The sequence below is a fragment of the Cucurbita pepo genome, chromosome 1 (genome assembly GCF_057944985.1).
Source record: "Cucurbita pepo subsp. pepo isolate OVF chromosome 1, ASM5794498v1, whole genome shotgun sequence".
In the NCBI taxonomy this organism is placed as follows: Eukaryota; Viridiplantae; Streptophyta; class Magnoliopsida; order Cucurbitales; family Cucurbitaceae; genus Cucurbita; species Cucurbita pepo.
In genome coordinates this window covers 3,520,679-3,537,861 of record NC_141798.1, presented here as the reverse complement: position 1 = coordinate 3,537,861, position 17,183 = coordinate 3,520,679, and the positions used below count along the sequence as shown (strand labels likewise).

The following is a 17,183-nucleotide window of genomic DNA, read 5'->3' as shown; positions in this document are numbered from 1 at the left end:
TGTAATTAGACCTCATAATTGGAAAAGGCGGGGTTCAACTCACATCATTAATCTTCAATGCATGAAGTTCCCGTCCTTTGTCCAGAATTTCACTCTGCCGTAAAAAAAACAAACATCTCTATTGGCAACTCGATCTCTATAAAAAAGGTTAATTCACAACAGCTAAAACAGACTGAAATATATAAAGAGTTATGGATAATGCAATCTTACAATACTGAATCGCTCTACAAGTCCACACTTTATGCTCCGGCGTAAACGCCTACATTCTTCCTGAGTACATATACTAATACATCAATACCACCACAAGAAGCGTAAAATGCATGCACATATTTTTTTTTAAATAAATAAATAATACACCATGACAATCATGTCAATCACATTATCACATCATGTCAAATAGATGATCACCAGCAAACAATAACACTACTTTGAACTAGAGAAGTCAAAGATGATACACAAACATTTGGGGGATGACTATAGCGAGAAAGTATCTCAAAACAATGATTACAAAAATTTGGCCTCTTTTCCCTTTTTGCCTTCTTTTGAGTTATAAGCATGTGGACATAAAAAAAAGTCTTCTAACCCATTAATAAAGTTCACTTTGTTTGTTTAGTTTCTTAATCTGAATCCCATTCAGTCTCCAAAAGAAATGATAACTTGGACTTTCTTTTCGGAAATAAAATGAGAAGACAATATTTGAGACCAAACATGTGAAAATACTAGCCATGGGCTTTTCCTGCCAAGTAATTATATTTCAAAAACAAGATGTAAAATCCGAGAATGAAGCAAGGGTCCAACTTAGAAGGTGTAGCAACGTTATCTACTTGAAATGGCCTATACTAGAAGCAAAACTGTATGACCGTAAGATGAAGGATGCTCTTGAAACCTTCAAAACGGACGGAAATAAATCTACAAAAAACCAGCCAGTGGGAACTCCAAAGACAAATCATTCAGCTTTACATGTAATTTATAACAGATGAGGGCCCACTTCCAATGACAACTAAGACAATTACAGATTTAAGCATAATAATTGAATCTAAGTTGCATAATATTAATATATATATAGAACCATCGTTGTAAATTCAGTCATCTAATTTCAAACTAGCCATGGGGTTTCAAAAGACAGATGACAATAACAAACAACAATTAACAGGGTAAATTTACTAACCTCAGTAAATTCTTGGTTAGAAATCCTATCAATGGACACAGTCTCTCTTTTGTCCAAGTTCAATACATCAAGCATCACATCAATTGTTTTCTCACCGACTGTGTATGGTGTAGAAATTTTGCTTATGCCTGCTAACATCAGCAAAATGTTACGAAGGAGAGTAAGAAATAATAACTCAATTTCATTACGAGGCATTATTATTCGATATTAATACCTACAACTTGGACAAGCCTATGAAATTCATGCTTTTCATCGTTATTTGGAATCTGTATTCTCACAATTGAGCCTACAACCATATCATTAAATTTTTTATCATCATCAATTTGGCTCACTATCAAATCACGCCGCATGTAGATCAAGTTAATGTTCTGAACATCAATTGCTGCATGTTCATCTGCATTTAATTGCTGCCCACTCTCATCAGCTTTCTTGCTAGTTTTATGCTTTCTTTCATATTCATCTACTGTATCACAATCACACTTCTCTTTGCTTTCAATTGGATTGATCACTACACCAGATCCTGTGCTAACATTATCAGCTGCAGTTTCTTTTGTGTGTATGTGAGATTCAAGAAGATTTAGCATCTCAAAGGGACTGATACGAGATTTCCCAAATAGATTGATAAGCCTCCAATCACAAATAATTTGGCATTGCTGTTGAGGATCCCAAAGATTATTTTTCTTCACATACTCCAGCAGTAAAGCTTCTACATCAAATGGTGAAAGCCTGGGTGTGTCACCATTTCTCATATGTGCAACAAAGTCCATGAGCTCCTTAGTTGCCCATTTTGTGGTTCCAGACAATTGTGTCCCCTCACTACTACTAGGTCTGTCAACTCCATAACTGAAATTATTCATAGAGCTTTGTTGCCTGTTAGGCCTTTTCCTCTGCGATTTAAGGCTTCTATATGAATTATGAGCTCCATGGCTTTTATTAATACTGCCATCATAAGGCTCACTAGGAGCCACCTTATGATCCATGCTTCCTTTCCATGGATTCTTAGCTCGAATGAGCTCATCTATAGTTAAAGAGAGTTTTTCTTTTAAATATATCCAGTACACTTTAAAAAGATACTCCCAGCTACCTTTGTCATCAAAATCCACTTGGACCTGCATATTTTAAGAACAGTTTTGATGTTAAGAAGAAAATAAAAGGCATAAATTAGGAACTGACATACAGAAAATGGCTGATAGATGAATCTCATAACAAGATCCAAATACAAGACTAATACTATGAACATCTAGATGAGTTTATCGCGAGGTACTTAGAGATTAAAGAAGATTGAATGTTAATCTCAATCCAGGAATCATTAAGTGAAATAGAAAGCAAAAATGGTTTTCTTGCGTATACATGCATGTGTCAAATTACGAATGCATTTTTTCATATGCTCCACTATAAAAATGGAAGAATAAGTAGAATTAAGAAATAAAATATCATCATGCATGCATAGACAGGAATGGCATATAGAATTTTTGCTTACCGATTCTGCTTCAGGAGTGCTTTTCTCGATTAACATTATTATTTTCATACATGTTCCACAGAACCCTTTGCTTCCCCTAACACATTGATAATCAGCACCTTTAGTGCATCCTTTGCACAGAGAAAACGGGCAAGTGTAGCACATATAATAGGAAGCCTTCTGACAATTAGTGCATATATGCCATCCTGCACAATGATGAAAAGAATTGCATCTTGAATATTATAAGATGGTGAATACTGGGTAACCAGTATTATAATGACATCCGCTCCTACTACGTAAAACAAAATTTTAAAAAAAAAAAAAAAAAAAAAAAAAAAACACGAAGCTACATACCACAGTTCCATTTAGCTTTCGATCGAAAGAATGACTCATCTCGCTTGACGCATGATGGATGATAAGCCTTCGGACAACCTCTGTCAATTAACAACGAATGAAAACCCATTTTTTGAAGGGGAAACGAATCAAACATATCACAAGCCGGCACATGCAAAGACTAACAGACAATAAATGGAAACAATTTAGCTCAAATTGTAATACAATGCTCCAATAGGAAGAACTCTTCCTCACCTTAATGTACAAAATTAAAGACTTACTATTTCCCTACCTCACCTCAACTAGATCAAGAAAAAAAAAAATCATTTGAGCTACGTATTATATTAACAGCGGATTCTCCGCTTAAATAGAAGATACAATTAATGAACAAATCTCAATTGTGATCGAGACATAATTCCCTAAATAAAAGGCGAAGGCGCAAGCGCAAATGCAAAGCAAAGAATCAACAAAATTCGAAGTACAAAAATCCTCCCATATCCCCGAAACTCACGGCAAACCACGAGAGTACGAGACAACAAATTGACAAAAACAAATTCCACTCACCGTCGATCACAGAGAACAAGAGTCCCACCATCAAAACAAATAAAACACACATCCTCCTCGTCCTTGTTTTGCTGCAGAGAAGGCGGCGGGGCCTTGACTTGGCACCGAGGCGGCCGACCTCGCCGCCGAATCCCCAAACTCTTCTCCTTCAATCCCCCATTCACCGTAAGTAAAGAATCACCACCAGCTTTCGAAACAACGACCGGTCCAGCCATCTGAACCGGAGCTCCAACCAGCTGCGAATCATCCGTATCCGGAACAGAACAGGAATGATCGACATCCATCAGGTCCGGAGCCTGAGCAGAATTCCCCAAAACGGAGACGTCTGAGAGCGGAGCATCCCGGTCATGGGATTGTAGACGGGGTTTATGGAAATCAAAAGGCGGGTCGTCGGGTTTATCCATGAAGATCGAAGAGGATCAAAGGAAATTAAGGATGGGAAGAGGAATGGAAAGTAAGCAGAGGTTGAAGTTGAATTGGCAACCCTAAGTTGTGGAGAAGGCAAGGCAACGCAAGGAAGCCTTTCCGTGGTCGGTCTGGTCTGGTCTGGCCAGAAAGCATTTGGAAATGGGACTGGGTGAGGAGGATGTGACACCCCATTTTGTTTATTCCCCTCTTTTTTTTTTCTTTTTTTCTTTTTTTCTTTTTTTCTTTTTTTCTTTTTTTCTTTTTTTTACTGCTTTAGTGAGAGAGAGAGAGAGAGAGAGAGAGAGAGAGAGAGAGAGAGAGAGAAGATTGAGTACGTAAAGTTTGGGAGGGATGGACTCCCGCCTCAACAAAATTTCCTTTTTTTTTTCTTTTTTCCTTTTTGTGGCAACATTTGAAAATAAGCATTCCTAATTATTTTCTGCTTCATTCTCTTTTTTGTTCTCTCATTTTGACCAACACCTAAATTTTTCACTGCGTTTCTCGGGGGATGTACTTCCATTTATTTCTCTGTAAAATTCTTTTCTCCATTGTTGAAGTTACCCTTGGCACTCACTTTTTACCCTATTTTGGTAAGAATTAATTCCACATTCAAAAAATTATTATTATTAATATCTATTAATAACATCTAGACTTCATAAACACACTCTTCAACCTCCACCTTCATTAAACCATATAATATCAATTTCAAATGGTTACTTGTAAATTTGTAATTTGTTTAGACAGGTTGGATTAGCAAATATGGTTTTAGAATTGAAAAGTTGGGATTTCAAACTTTTTATGATGCGTGTATGTGAATGAATTGTTGTGTTTTCTTTATAAAAAAAGAAAAGGAATAATTTAGTTTAATTAAATGTTTAAACTCTGATAAATGATTTAAAAGTAGAGTAGTAGGTGAAAATAAAAATAGAATTCATTCCTAAACTATGCACTGAGTCAATGAAATTAAATGTAGACTCCAATTATGAACCCTCCCATCCTTAATTCCCAACAAAATGTTCACATTTAACAAACAATCTAGAAAGGACAAAGGTCCACGTGACTGAATTAATAGAAAATGGCAATGTATTAGGTCACAATTCCAGGATGAACACCCCCATCTTATTCGGAATCAAAATATTATGCCTAAGTTTGGTAAAAGTATCAAAATATTATATACTTTCGAGTTTATTTCAATCTAATTCTTATATTTTTAAATATTACATTTTAATTTTCAATATTTGCTGTTAGAAAAAACGGAGTGAAATATTTTAAGGACGCGTCTGAATATAATGGCGACACGGTGGAGGAGTAAGGAAATAAAAGTAAGGAAGTTAATGGTCAAACCAAACGAAGCCGTGTTGTGGGTGATGTGGTAGGCTTCGCTTCGATCACCACGTGGGTGCAAAACACGCTGTCACTGCCACGGAAAACCCGGGGACCACTCCACCTCCATGAAAAATTCCCTTTGCTAAAAACGCTTAAAACATGTTCCCGTCCAGGTCACCCCCCGTTCTCTTTTGTTCTTTCTATTTGCGTCTAATCTAATTACACCATTTCTTATTTACAAAACAAAATTCAAATTTTTATACCATTTAAATGCAATGAGTATTAAGTTAGTGTTGAAAGATATTATTTATGGAATATATCCTAGATATTATATCTTAATATTCTTCCATTTATGGTTAGATTTAGAGTATATTTTATTTTATTCTCAGTATTTAATTATTTTATATTTTCCTCATTTGTACTTTTCGTATCCTATTTAAAGGATATCAATATCAATGATAATATACACCTTCCCAATTATATTTTCTATCTCATTCTTAACATGGTATCAGAGCACCGATCTTGATATTCCTAATATCAAAGCTCCGATCGTGGTATTCCTAATACCCCCTTGGACTCTGAGTCTAAGGGGAGTATTAAACCTAAAGCCAAACCCTAACCAATCAGTGAAGCCTTTACCGTCGTCAATCATCCAATATCAAGAATACGTTATAAGCATCTTCAAATTTCTCACCAAGCTCAAAGGTGACATATTCAAGATGTTCGTATTTTCTTTCACAGCCTCTCAAGTGATCCAAAGCACCGATCTTGGTGTTATTATCCACTAAAGCATTTATGCATGGACCAAGAAGTGATCATGGAAGATATTCACTTGTTCCAAATCAAATTAAATGGACAAGTTATCAATCCTCGAGTCAATCATTGCGGTCTATTTCTAAAGCATTTATGCATGGACAAATAAGTGATCAGGGAGGATATTCACTTGTTCCAAATCAAATTAAATGGGACAAGTTACCAATCCTCGAGTCAATCATTGCGGCCTATTTCTGAGTCTTGCATCTTTCTTGAAAATTCAATAATTTCTTGAAAGTCTAAAAATGCAAACCAATCAAAGGCGGTCTATTTTTTGACAGATATTTTCATTACTGAGAAGACAAGATTGAAAGACAACTTGGGTGTTATTGACCTACCGTAAAGACAAGTTAAAGACAAGTTGGACGTGATTAACATACACTCTCCAACTTGAGGGGGAGTGTTGAGATATATTATTTATGGAATATATCTTAGATATTATATCTTAATATTCTTCCATTTATGGTTAGATTTAGAGTATATTTTATTTTATTCTCAGTATTTAATTATTTTATATTTTTCTATTTGTACTTTTCGTATCCTATTTAAAGGATGTCAATATCAATGATAATATACACCTTCCCAATTATATTTTCTATCTCATTCTTAACAGTTAGGAATTTATGATCTGAAATCTCTTCATTAATAATATTTTCTTTTTATTATTTTAGTAAAAATTTAACATATCAAAATTTTAGAGACGCATGAAATAATTTCATTTAAGAAATAACTTACAAATATGTATTATAATATACAAATAAGAGTGTGTGATTTATTTTAGTAGCACTATTGATACAATCAATCTTGTAATTGTTACTGGTATGAAAACATGTAAGTAAGGCATATATTTAAATCTATTAATGGAGAAAAACTAATATTTTACGGGATAATCATATGTGATTCAATCCTTAAGGATTTGAATGTATAAATACGGCAACTTTTAGATTTTTTTATACATAATCAAATTAATATTTAAGGGAAACTACATGTCAAATTAACCATAACTACAACGGAATCAATCAAAACACATCATTTTATTTATTTAAAAATATTTGAACGTTATCCGCTAAACCATAAACTTCTTCGAGTAATTAGTATGGGGTTAGTTTTATTATATTATTGAGTTCGAGATTAAATTATTATTTTTTATATAAATAGTCAATTTAATTTTTATTATTAAAATTTATAATGAATAAATCTATGTCTTCACGTTGGAATGTATGGGTTTATATATTTTTTTGATTCACATGGGTTTATGTTTTCAAACCACGAGCATCAATTCAATACATAGTTTAATAAAATGTGTTATGTTTAAAAAAAAAGAAAAAAAAAATAATAGTGTGGTTCAGAATTTTGGTCAACTACTATATCTCCCCCCGAGATCAAAGGCTAATAAAGTGCTTTCATATTGAACTTATATTTTTTTAAGTTTAAATTTTATGATACTTTTATTATTTATACTTATTCTAATTCATAACAGAATGTTATTGACAATAATTGTCAAATTCGAATTATGAATGTGGGTCGTTACAACAAGCAAATTGATGGTGTACGAGTTATTCATAGTTATAATTTAGTAAAAAATCCATTTTATCCGATCCTATATCTTAAGGTATTCTTCTAACATTCATCATCTAGTCTACGTATACTTGAAAGAGGTTGGGCTGGACCCAAAACATGGGTGAGCTTGAGGTTTGAGAGGATTGGTGGGAAGTCGGGTGTTCCTCATGCCACACCCTGGTTTATATTTATCATTCTTGTCGGCAAAGCATTCGTCCCCATAAGACTTGGTCGAGTGAACTGTGGTGGACCTTAAGGGTGGGTCCTTGTTGGCCTTGGGCAGCCTCTAGTCAGCCTCAACACAATAATGGTGTTTATCCCTTTGTTGGGCTCGCTTTTAGGTAGATTTCAGTGTTGTCTAGATTTGGGTCATTTTTATTCACAACCCTTTTCCAAGTGGCCCCATCCTTTTACATTTCACGATGCATAGACCAATTTTTTCTTTTTTATAAAAAAAAAAAAAAAAAACTACCATTTCTGAAATATTTGGGGGTTGAGGAGGGTGAAAACATGATGGTCCAATGAATTCCGACAACTAAAACACGTGGTCCACCCTATCTTTTCAACACTTTCTCAAAAAAAAAAAAAAAAAAAAAAAGGAGAGAGTCAATGTGGTGGTGATTTAATGGCGAGATGAGTGCGCTTTGGAAGCCATTCCTTTGCACCAATAAAATCGAGAGACACAAAGGGGTTGGCTTCAGACTCAGTGAGTTCTCTAGACCATGAAACTCGTCCTCCATAATCTGCTCCTGGTCCTGAGCATCTGTATTGCCCATAAAATACAGTCCTACATCCGCATACACCTCATCATTATGTTTTTTTTTTTTTTTTTTTTTTCAAATAATTAATTAAGAAAAAAAAAAAAAAAAAAAAAAAAAAAAAGACTTACAATTCGCGGTTTTTGTCGCCCCAGTTGTACCAACCAGTGGGAGTGATGATTTTATCCATGAAGGTATAAGCAAACACCACACGGGAGAAGCTGCCCCAGGCCCGCCCCAAATACAGAGCCCCCGACCCGGAAACCTTACAGTTCAGAAACGAAAACCCCGTTTCCTCCAGTAGGCTGTTCCTCTTCTGGGCGGTCAGAGCGCCGTAGCTATCCGTGATGGCGTGCAAATGGCACCCCACGTAGATGGACAGCCCGTCCCCGAACACGAAATCCACCGACCCCTCGATATAGCAGTCCTTGAAGTAGTGCCGCCCCAAGTGGTCGTACAGCGTGTCCTGCGCACCGATAAACCTGCAGCTTATGAACGCAGCCGCATCTCCCGTTATTCTGAAAGCCACCGCTTGCTTCCCCAAAGCCCCCGACGGCGGCGCCCTCGCCTTGTTCTGTTTTATTTAAAATTAAAAGAAAAAATTAATTAATTATTGTTTGCGAAATAAATAAAAGAATACAAAAGTACAAAAAGTGGAATACTTACAATTCCGTATTAATTGTCATAATAAATTAAAAAATTGATACCGACCATTATGACATTTTAAATTGTAGTCTCCATATGCTTCCAAGAACTATATGTCAGTCCAGTCATCGGAAGTCACAAGCAAATTACCATTTACATACGACACTCCTATTTTATTCCCTCTTAAATTTAAAATATAAACAAAAATATTGAATATATATATTTAGAGGGTAAAAAAGTAACCTTGAAGGTGATGTTCCTAGCAACGAAGAAGGGAGAATTAACAGCAAAAGTTGCAGAACCAAAAGTGCCGATCGGACGGCCGTTGTCACCCATATGGTCCGCCGTGTCGCTCCATTCAATGATCGTCTTCTCCGCCCCTTCTCCCTCCACCCATATGTAACTCATCATCCCCGGAATCTCAACCTTCTCCCTAATAAAACATCCAACAAACACCTCTTTAACCTTTTATTTTAATTCCATATTTTTTTTAATTTAATAAATGCATTTGTATTAAATATATATATATATATATATATATACAATTAATTTTGACAGACTCTTGAAATTTGATATTAAAAAGATTCTAATTTTAGCATATGTTTTTGAGCTAAAAAGTGTTTTGTAGTCAATCGAAAACAATTTTCAATTTTTTTAGTACGACAATGATGTATTTAGATTTTTATGTTTGTGTCTAATAAAATTTTAAAATTTTGATTTTATATCTTATAAAAAAGTAATTTTTTTATTTAAAAAATGTCGACAATGATTTATTAAATTACACTTTTTGAAACCAATTAAATATAAATGGGAAAGTTTATGATTTTTTGAACAAAAGAAATAGTTATATATTAAAAATGAGTAAAATGAAAGTGACCTGTAGATTCCGGCGGCGACATGGATGACGACCCGGCACCGGTTGATGAGGGGCAGAGAGTCGATAGCTTTCTGCACCGACCGGAATCCCCCAGCCTTAGGCTTCTTGGAAACCCTGAGCGTCAAACAAGGCTTGAACTTGTTCTTGGTGTTTTGAAAAAGAGAGTGCTTGAAAGAACCCATATGTCTAATCCACTTCAAGTACTCATCTTCAACTTTTCTCATTCTCCCGCCGCCAACCGTCCAGTTTTGGCCGTGAGAAACGGCGGCGCCCGACAGCAGCATCATCACCACCAGAACAAAAAAATTCAGCATCCTCATCTTGTCGGCTGCAACTGCAATTGCAATGTAGATAAGTGTTTTAAGAGAAACGAGAGGTTTAAAAGGAGATTGAAAAATATAGAAGAAAGAAAGAGAGAGAGAGAGAGAGAGAGAGAGAGAGACCAACATCGGGGGAATCTTGCAGCTGTGTGTCTGTATTCAAATTGTCTGTATTGCCATTAACAGCCATGAAATTTTTTTAGACCCATATGTGAGTTTTGTGTTTAAATGGTATTTTTCATTGTCTTTTCCTTGGAAGTTAGAGCCTTTGAATTCCAATAGATATGTGTTGTTTTTTGTTCTTCATTTTGTGGCCGACAACTATTGGTGGAGGCAGTTATAATCGCCTCATTGTTTAATATAAGACTCTCATAGTGTGACCATTTAATGTATGTTAATATAAACAAAAATGAAGCATTTTTACAATTTCATTAAACATTACAAGCTGTCAATCGCATAATTTCATTCCACAATATGATGGACAAAAAATATTAAGAGTGTGACAGTGTTTTGACGAAGTTTATAATAAGGTCTCAGATTGAAAATGTGGACAAGGAAAGGGAAATTAAACTTTTTCTTAATTTTGGAGAAGTGGGTTTTTTAGAAGATGACAAAGTTCATCCTCATCATGGGAGAATAGAACCATAAGAGTGATGGGCAAAAAAGAAGATAATGTTTGGTTTGATAAATATTTCCTTTATGTTTTTTTTTTTTTTTTTTTTTTTTTTTAAATCACACATTTATCTTAATTTAGAGCACATTTTATCCCGACCCTTTAGATTTGATCTCAATTTGATAACTCTATACTTGATCGATTAAACGTCTACGATAAAGACACGTGACACATTATTTGAAATTTGAATATGAAATAAATAATGAGGTGATTGGGTATTGGGTTTGTTAATAAATTGAAGAAGTTTAAGGATCTGAACAGGGAATAGAAGGCAGAGAGATGAGAGAAGAAGAGGAAGGTGGTGGGCCAAAAAATTAATCACAGTGCATGTGACTCCCAGAAGATATCATTTTCAATGTCATAACCAAATGATCAAACCATATTGTGTTTTTGTTTCATTCTCTCCTCTGTATTTGGACCATTAGTCCTTCTCATCCATTGTAGTAAGACAGCCACCAAGCATTGAAGCAAGTGTGGTGGATGATATGAGATATGTTGGGGAAAGAAAACGTTGTAAGAAATGTGTGTTAAGAATGATCATAATGAAACAAGCATGTGATGGATGTGTGTTAACAAAAGTGGAGGCAGATGGCAACATCAAACTCCTTCACTACTACTCTCTCTATTTGGTGCCATTATTTCATGTCATGCTATCACAACACCTTGGTTTTAACTTCAACTTTGGTAATTAATGTAACATAATAAAGGAGTAGATATGGGCCTCGAGTCTTGCATGCAATGTGAAGAAAGAAGAACAAAACATGACCCATAAACAAAAGGGTGGAAGTTCATAGATTGGGGCCATTTAAAACCAGTGGGAGAAAAGAAAAGTAAGAGCATGCGCGAATGTAAGCCAGCTATATATTAACAAAAAGCTGAAAACGACACCTTAACTTGTCATTTTAAATTCTATCCACACAAATTAGATCTCCCAAACCGATGTGAGATCTCACAATTCACTCCTCTTTGAGGCCAGCGTCCTTGCTCGCACAACACCTTGTGTCCACTTCCTTTTGGGGCTCAACTTCCTTGCACATTATCGGGTGTTTCGGTCTGATACCATTTGTAATTGTCCGTCTAAGTTAGTAGAGAGAATGTAATTCTAAAAATAAAAAATAATACTAAAAAGATTTATATATATATATATATATATATATATATATATTTTTTTTTTTTTTAAGTCAAGGAAAATAAAATCTAATCTAACGGTAAACATATCAAGGTAAAGATAAATATTAATTATACAAAATTTTACAATTATTAATTTATACACTTAATTGATTTTTTTTTCCTTCAGAAAATAACGGAAAATGGAAAATGGAAAATTGGAAATTTGGCCTACGCTAATTTTCAAAATATAAAGATTATTTAAAAATAAAATAAAAATCTAAATTAAGAAATTAAAATAATAATCATAGCAAGTTTTAAAAGATTAAATTAAGTAAAAACTACATTTCAATTAGAGAGTGGTCCTGTTTATTTATTACAAAATTAAATTAAAGGTTTGAAAATGGAAGGATGATTTTAATTAAATGGGTGAAAAATAAGGTCTAATTTGAATGAACTTAATTTTGACACATCCCCCATTTCATTTAATATTTAATAATTTGAAAATTCCACGTCATAAAGTCAAAATTATTCCATTCATTTGTTTTGTCACGCTACTTACCTTAGGATTAATTTGATCGTATCAATATTTTAAATATATATTTCAACTTTTGAAATATTAAACAATACGTCCAATTTACCTAAGTTTAGAAATCGAGATTTGTTACATCAAATAATAATAGGTATCTTAGTCACCATCAATGCTTAAATAAAATATAAAATTTAAGTAATTATATGATCATTCTATTCATATATAATTATATTTTCTTCCATGGTCCTAAAATAATATTATTTAATTGTACTATATATAGTATTAGATTCTCATATCTTTATATTAAAGATATTCAATAACAACAAAGTTTAGTTTATGTTTTAATAGCAATTTTAAAATTTAGATTACAATTTAAACATTAGTTTAAAATAATATTTATACTCCATAAAAGTTGAATATAAACTATTACCAATTAAATTATGAATATGTATTTTCATTAAATACGATATTTATAATTTTTAAATATTAAAATAATTCGTATTTGGAAGCTTCATTTGTCAATTTATGTGATTTTTTTTTTCCAAGCGCCAACGAAAATAAGGAAATTTGAAAGCTACGGAAAATATCAAACATTATTTCAATTAATGGCAATCATCAGCGAAGTTTCAGAATTTATGGATTTTCAAAATAAATTAAAAAAAAAAAGTCATAAAATAATAAATCATTTTTCTTGTAAATAAACTACAACCAATGTAAAATGTAAAAACTGATTAAATGCGTATTAAATACTAAACACGACCGGAGTGGGATGTCTTTGGTTGAAAGGATTAAACCGCGTGGCAGTGTGACATAAAGAAAACAGAACAATTTTGCACAGCCAAAAAAAAAAAAAAAAAGATGAAGTTAAAAACGACACGTGGCAAAATAGTGACCGTAAGATGAGGATGGGAAATTAGTAGATGATGGATGATCTCCACTTGCAGAGAGATACCGGAAACTGTAACACAAAGTGGCATAGAAAGAGAGAATAAGAGAGAGAAAAGGTAATCAATCATGTCTGCGACTGCAACATAATCAGAGCATAGAGAAAGGGAAAGGGCTCAGAGAAGACAGAGAAGAAAAACAGCAACAGCAACAGCAAGAAGAAGAAGAAGAAGAAGAGGCAGCAGCAGCGGCAGCATATGAGTGGATATGGGACTTTTGTGGTGTATTTAAGTTAGCACTTCGCCCCTTCCCCCACCTTCCCCCACTGCGCAACAAAGCCCATGGCGGCGTTGCAGACTTCACTTCAGTTTTAGACAGAGAGAGAAAAATACCCTTTAATGTATTAGAGAGACAGAGAGACAGAGAGACAGAGAGAGAGACAGAGAGATTTCAGAATCTGATTCCCAATTCGACCTCTTTTCTACTTCCCCCCCCTTTTTTTTTTTCTCTTGTAGTACGAAGAATTTGATTAAGAATTTCGAGAATTTGAGAAGGTAAGGAGAAAAAGTTGGAAAGGAATTGATTGATACATACCCTTTTTACAACTCTGGCTTTCGATCGCTCTTGAGAGGTTGTTTCTGATATGGATTTTAATTCCAAATCAGGAATAGTATCTCCGGTGGAAATATGGCCGGTTTTTACCCACTAGGCGGCGGAAGAGAACCCAATTATCACCTTCCCACTACCACCACCACCACCATCACGGACGGATTATTTTGGTACAGAAATTATGAGAGCCTTGGAATATGGCAGCAACAGCAGGTACAGCAGCAAGCGGGAGAAGGGTTTGTTTACTCGGGCGATGAATCGCCTCCAAGATCGTCGTTGGTGATGCTGAGATCCGGCAGAAACGGGGGAGGGCAAGTAATAAGTTGCCAAGACTGTGGAAATCAAGCCAAAAAGGATTGCCTTCACATGCGATGTAGAACTTGCTGTAAAAGTCGTGGCTTTGACTGTGAAACCCATGTCAAAAGTACTTGGGTTCCGGCCTCCAAACGCCGTGAGCGACACCTCCGCAGCGACGGCACTAATCTCAAACGACCTCGAGACAACACCGCCGCTTCCTCAGGTACAATCAAATTAATTCTTGCTGTTTTCATTTTTGTTTATATATATTTTATTTGATTTTTAGATTTCTTGTGAGGGAGGGCTTTGTTTTGGAAGTTTTTCCAAATTCCAGCAAGACCCACATCGATTTTGGTCATGATTGACAGAATCAATCTCTCTCTTTCTCTAAAATGGTCTCTCTTTTTTTTTTTTTTTTTCTTTTTTCTTTTTTTAAAATTTTGGTTTTAGGGTTAGAAATGGGGAATTTTCCGGTGGAAGTGAGCTCAACGGCGGTGTTTCGGTGCGTGCGAATGACAACGTTGGACGAAACCAACGACCAATTTGCTTACCAAACAGCCGTCAACATCGGAGGCCATACCTTCAAGGGCATTCTTTACGACCACGGCCCTGAACAACAACAACAACAACCACCACCACCACCACCACCCAACTCCGCCTCCCCCGACGGTGGCGCCCTCCTCATCACCGCCCCCTCCACCACCATGGAATTGCCGCCCATCAGCACCGCATTGCTCGATCCTCCTCCGCCGTACCCAGCTCCTCTGAACACCTACGTCGCCGCCGGTACGCAATTTTTTCTTCCCCCAACGTCTTAATGTCGTAATGAATTTTATGAAATCGAAGAGAATTAGCTGAAATTGAGAATGGATAATGAAGGAAGTATGTGGCACGAGTATATAATTTTTTTATCATAAATTTATAAGCTTTTAATTTTTCAAGAGTTCGCATTAATGTGCCGCCATTGTTGGAACTTCGATGCTCCCTTTTCCTCTTTTTTTCTTTTTTCTTTCTTTCTGCGTTTCGTATTTGGTAATTCTCAATCCCTCAAACCCTTTTATTTTTAATTAATTATCTGATTTCAATCTATTTTGATTCATTATTTAATGTTTTATACCTATGTTTTAAATGAAATTTTGAATTTTAAAATTTAAATTACAAGTTTCAAAGGACAGAGATTATTAAAACGAGCAAGTTATTCTATGTTTTTTTTCTTTATATAAAAATAATGTGAACAGCATGTCAATCAATCACAATTAATGTATTTAGTGAATGAAAAATGTGAAATGCTGTAGCTAGACAACTATGAATGTGACAATTTCATTTTTTTTTTACCAAAAAGATAAAGGAAATTAATAGCTGTTATTTCAATAATTCGAAAATTTTATTCACCCTCTCTCTTTCGCTCCTTCATCACTTTCATACACATTGTCACCTTAGTCATTTTTAGGCTGCATCTCGTGTTAAATATGTATTACATTTATGCACAGACATCGATGTACTTAGAACATGCATCATTTTCATACAATCAAATATTATAATCAAATATCACCACATACTTAGAACATGCATCATTTTCATACAATCAAATATTATAATCAAATATCACCACATAACGTATCTGTCATTATATTCAAACAATCGCATAAACATTTCGAAAAGCACCCAACCTAGCCCTAAGACTTTCTAGCAATAGATTTTCGACAATGAAATTAATTTTCCTTTTAGCATACGGAAACTTTGGTTCTATCGTAAATCACAATTTTAAATTAATTCTAATATTTAGGACATGCGACTTAAAAGAGTTTACCAGACACCATTAACAATATAAACTCTTACTCAAACTCCATTAACAATATAAACTCTTAAAGAACAAAGGAAAACATTTTAAGAACAAAAAGTTTGACCTTGAAAACGTAAAAGTCTTCTCGATCCTTTTACATCTTTTTTCTTAACGGGTTAAGTATTAAAAATACCAAGTAAATCCACTATTTGAATTGAGATATGCAGTCGCATGCAACCATGACTTATGCTAACACGACTATAGTAAGACATGCATTTCTTTATTTTTCTTTGGATGTGCATCACTTTCACACTGCAATCATAACTGATGCAAACATAGACTACAAAAGAGGGCATAGTTGCAACATATTTAAGGTGATGGAGAAAGAATAAATCGAAAGGGAAAAAGAGTTAGAGCGAGAGAGACTTCGAGAGTTAGTGATTAAGGGAGCTAAGATCTAACGACCCTACTTCTAGCATAAGACTCTTTTTTCTTTTTTTCTTAATCTATTAAATTCTTGGTCAAAATTCAAAAGAAAAATAATCTAAAAAATAATCTCATTTTATTATTTTGACGGTAGAATTTAAATAATTGATTAATTTTTGAAGAAGTAAAATGATAGACAAATGAATATAGTCCACCCAAAATGAATCACTAAGAACCTAATTTATTATACTACTTTAGCAAACCAATAAAAAATATGGAAACATATAGAAATAAATTACAAAATGAGATGAACAAATAAACTTTAATTCATCTATAATGTTTTATATTTTTTTTAACACAAAATCGAAAAACTAAAACGAAAAAAAATTAATAATAAAAATTGAAGGCATGAAATAGAGTAGCACAAAAGAATGATGCAGGGAAGTGAACAAAGACGAACCTGCATTGACATTGGAACAACATGGAGGGTAAGACTTGAGTTGATGAAGAGATCAAAACAACCGGTGCTTGACGGTAACAGAAATCTGTGACAGCACCGGCGCCGGCGCCGGCGGATTTGGAAATGAAAGGAAATGAAACAGAGTGAGATCGATGAGGAGGGTAGAGAATTTGAAAGGGT

At 34.4% G+C, this 17,183-nt stretch overlaps 3 protein-coding genes across 3 annotated transcripts in view; 1 reads left to right on the top strand and 2 right to left on the bottom strand.

The window, feature by feature from the left end:
• The window catches only part of LOC111793670 (zinc finger CCCH domain-containing protein 44), a 10,627-nt gene extending 6,500 nt beyond the window's left edge, over nt 1–4,127 (bottom strand). The window contains exons 1-7 of the mRNA XM_023675664.2: nt 3,525–4,127; nt 2,982–3,061; nt 2,649–2,833; nt 1,383–2,277; nt 1,169–1,296; nt 211–270; nt 44–94 (exon numbers count right to left, since the gene is read on the bottom strand). Coding sequence (XP_023531432.2) covers nt 44–94; nt 211–270; nt 1,169–1,296; nt 1,383–2,277; nt 2,649–2,833; nt 2,982–3,061; nt 3,525–3,928 — 1,803 coding nt within the window. The 5' untranslated portion in view covers nt 3,929–4,127. The remainder of the gene's footprint in view (nt 1–43; nt 95–210; nt 271–1,168; nt 1,297–1,382; nt 2,278–2,648; nt 2,834–2,981; nt 3,062–3,524) is intronic.
• Nucleotides 4,128–8,085: 3,958 nt separating this feature from the next.
• LOC111790896 (putative pectinesterase 53) lies at nt 8,086–10,372 on the bottom strand. The gene is made up of 5 exons (XM_023672013.2): nt 10,355–10,372; nt 9,912–10,245; nt 9,278–9,467; nt 8,521–8,963; nt 8,086–8,418 (listed from the first exon to the last, which is right to left on the bottom strand). The coding sequence occupies exons 2-5, from the start codon at nt 10,229–10,231 to the stop codon at nt 8,238–8,240; spliced, it is 1,134 nt and encodes a 377-aa protein (XP_023527781.2). The 5' UTR covers nt 10,232–10,245; nt 10,355–10,372; the 3' UTR covers nt 8,086–8,237.
• A 3,058-nt stretch (nt 10,373–13,430) lies between these two features.
• LOC111810009 (protein EXPRESSION OF TERPENOIDS 1) lies at nt 13,431–15,280 on the top strand. The gene is made up of 2 exons (XM_023696541.2): nt 13,431–14,557; nt 14,785–15,280. The coding sequence occupies exons 1-2, from the start codon at nt 14,116–14,118 to the stop codon at nt 15,150–15,152; spliced, it is 810 nt and encodes a 269-aa protein (XP_023552309.2). The 5' UTR covers nt 13,431–14,115; the 3' UTR covers nt 15,153–15,280.
• Nucleotides 15,281–17,183: the final 1,903 nt, after the last annotated feature.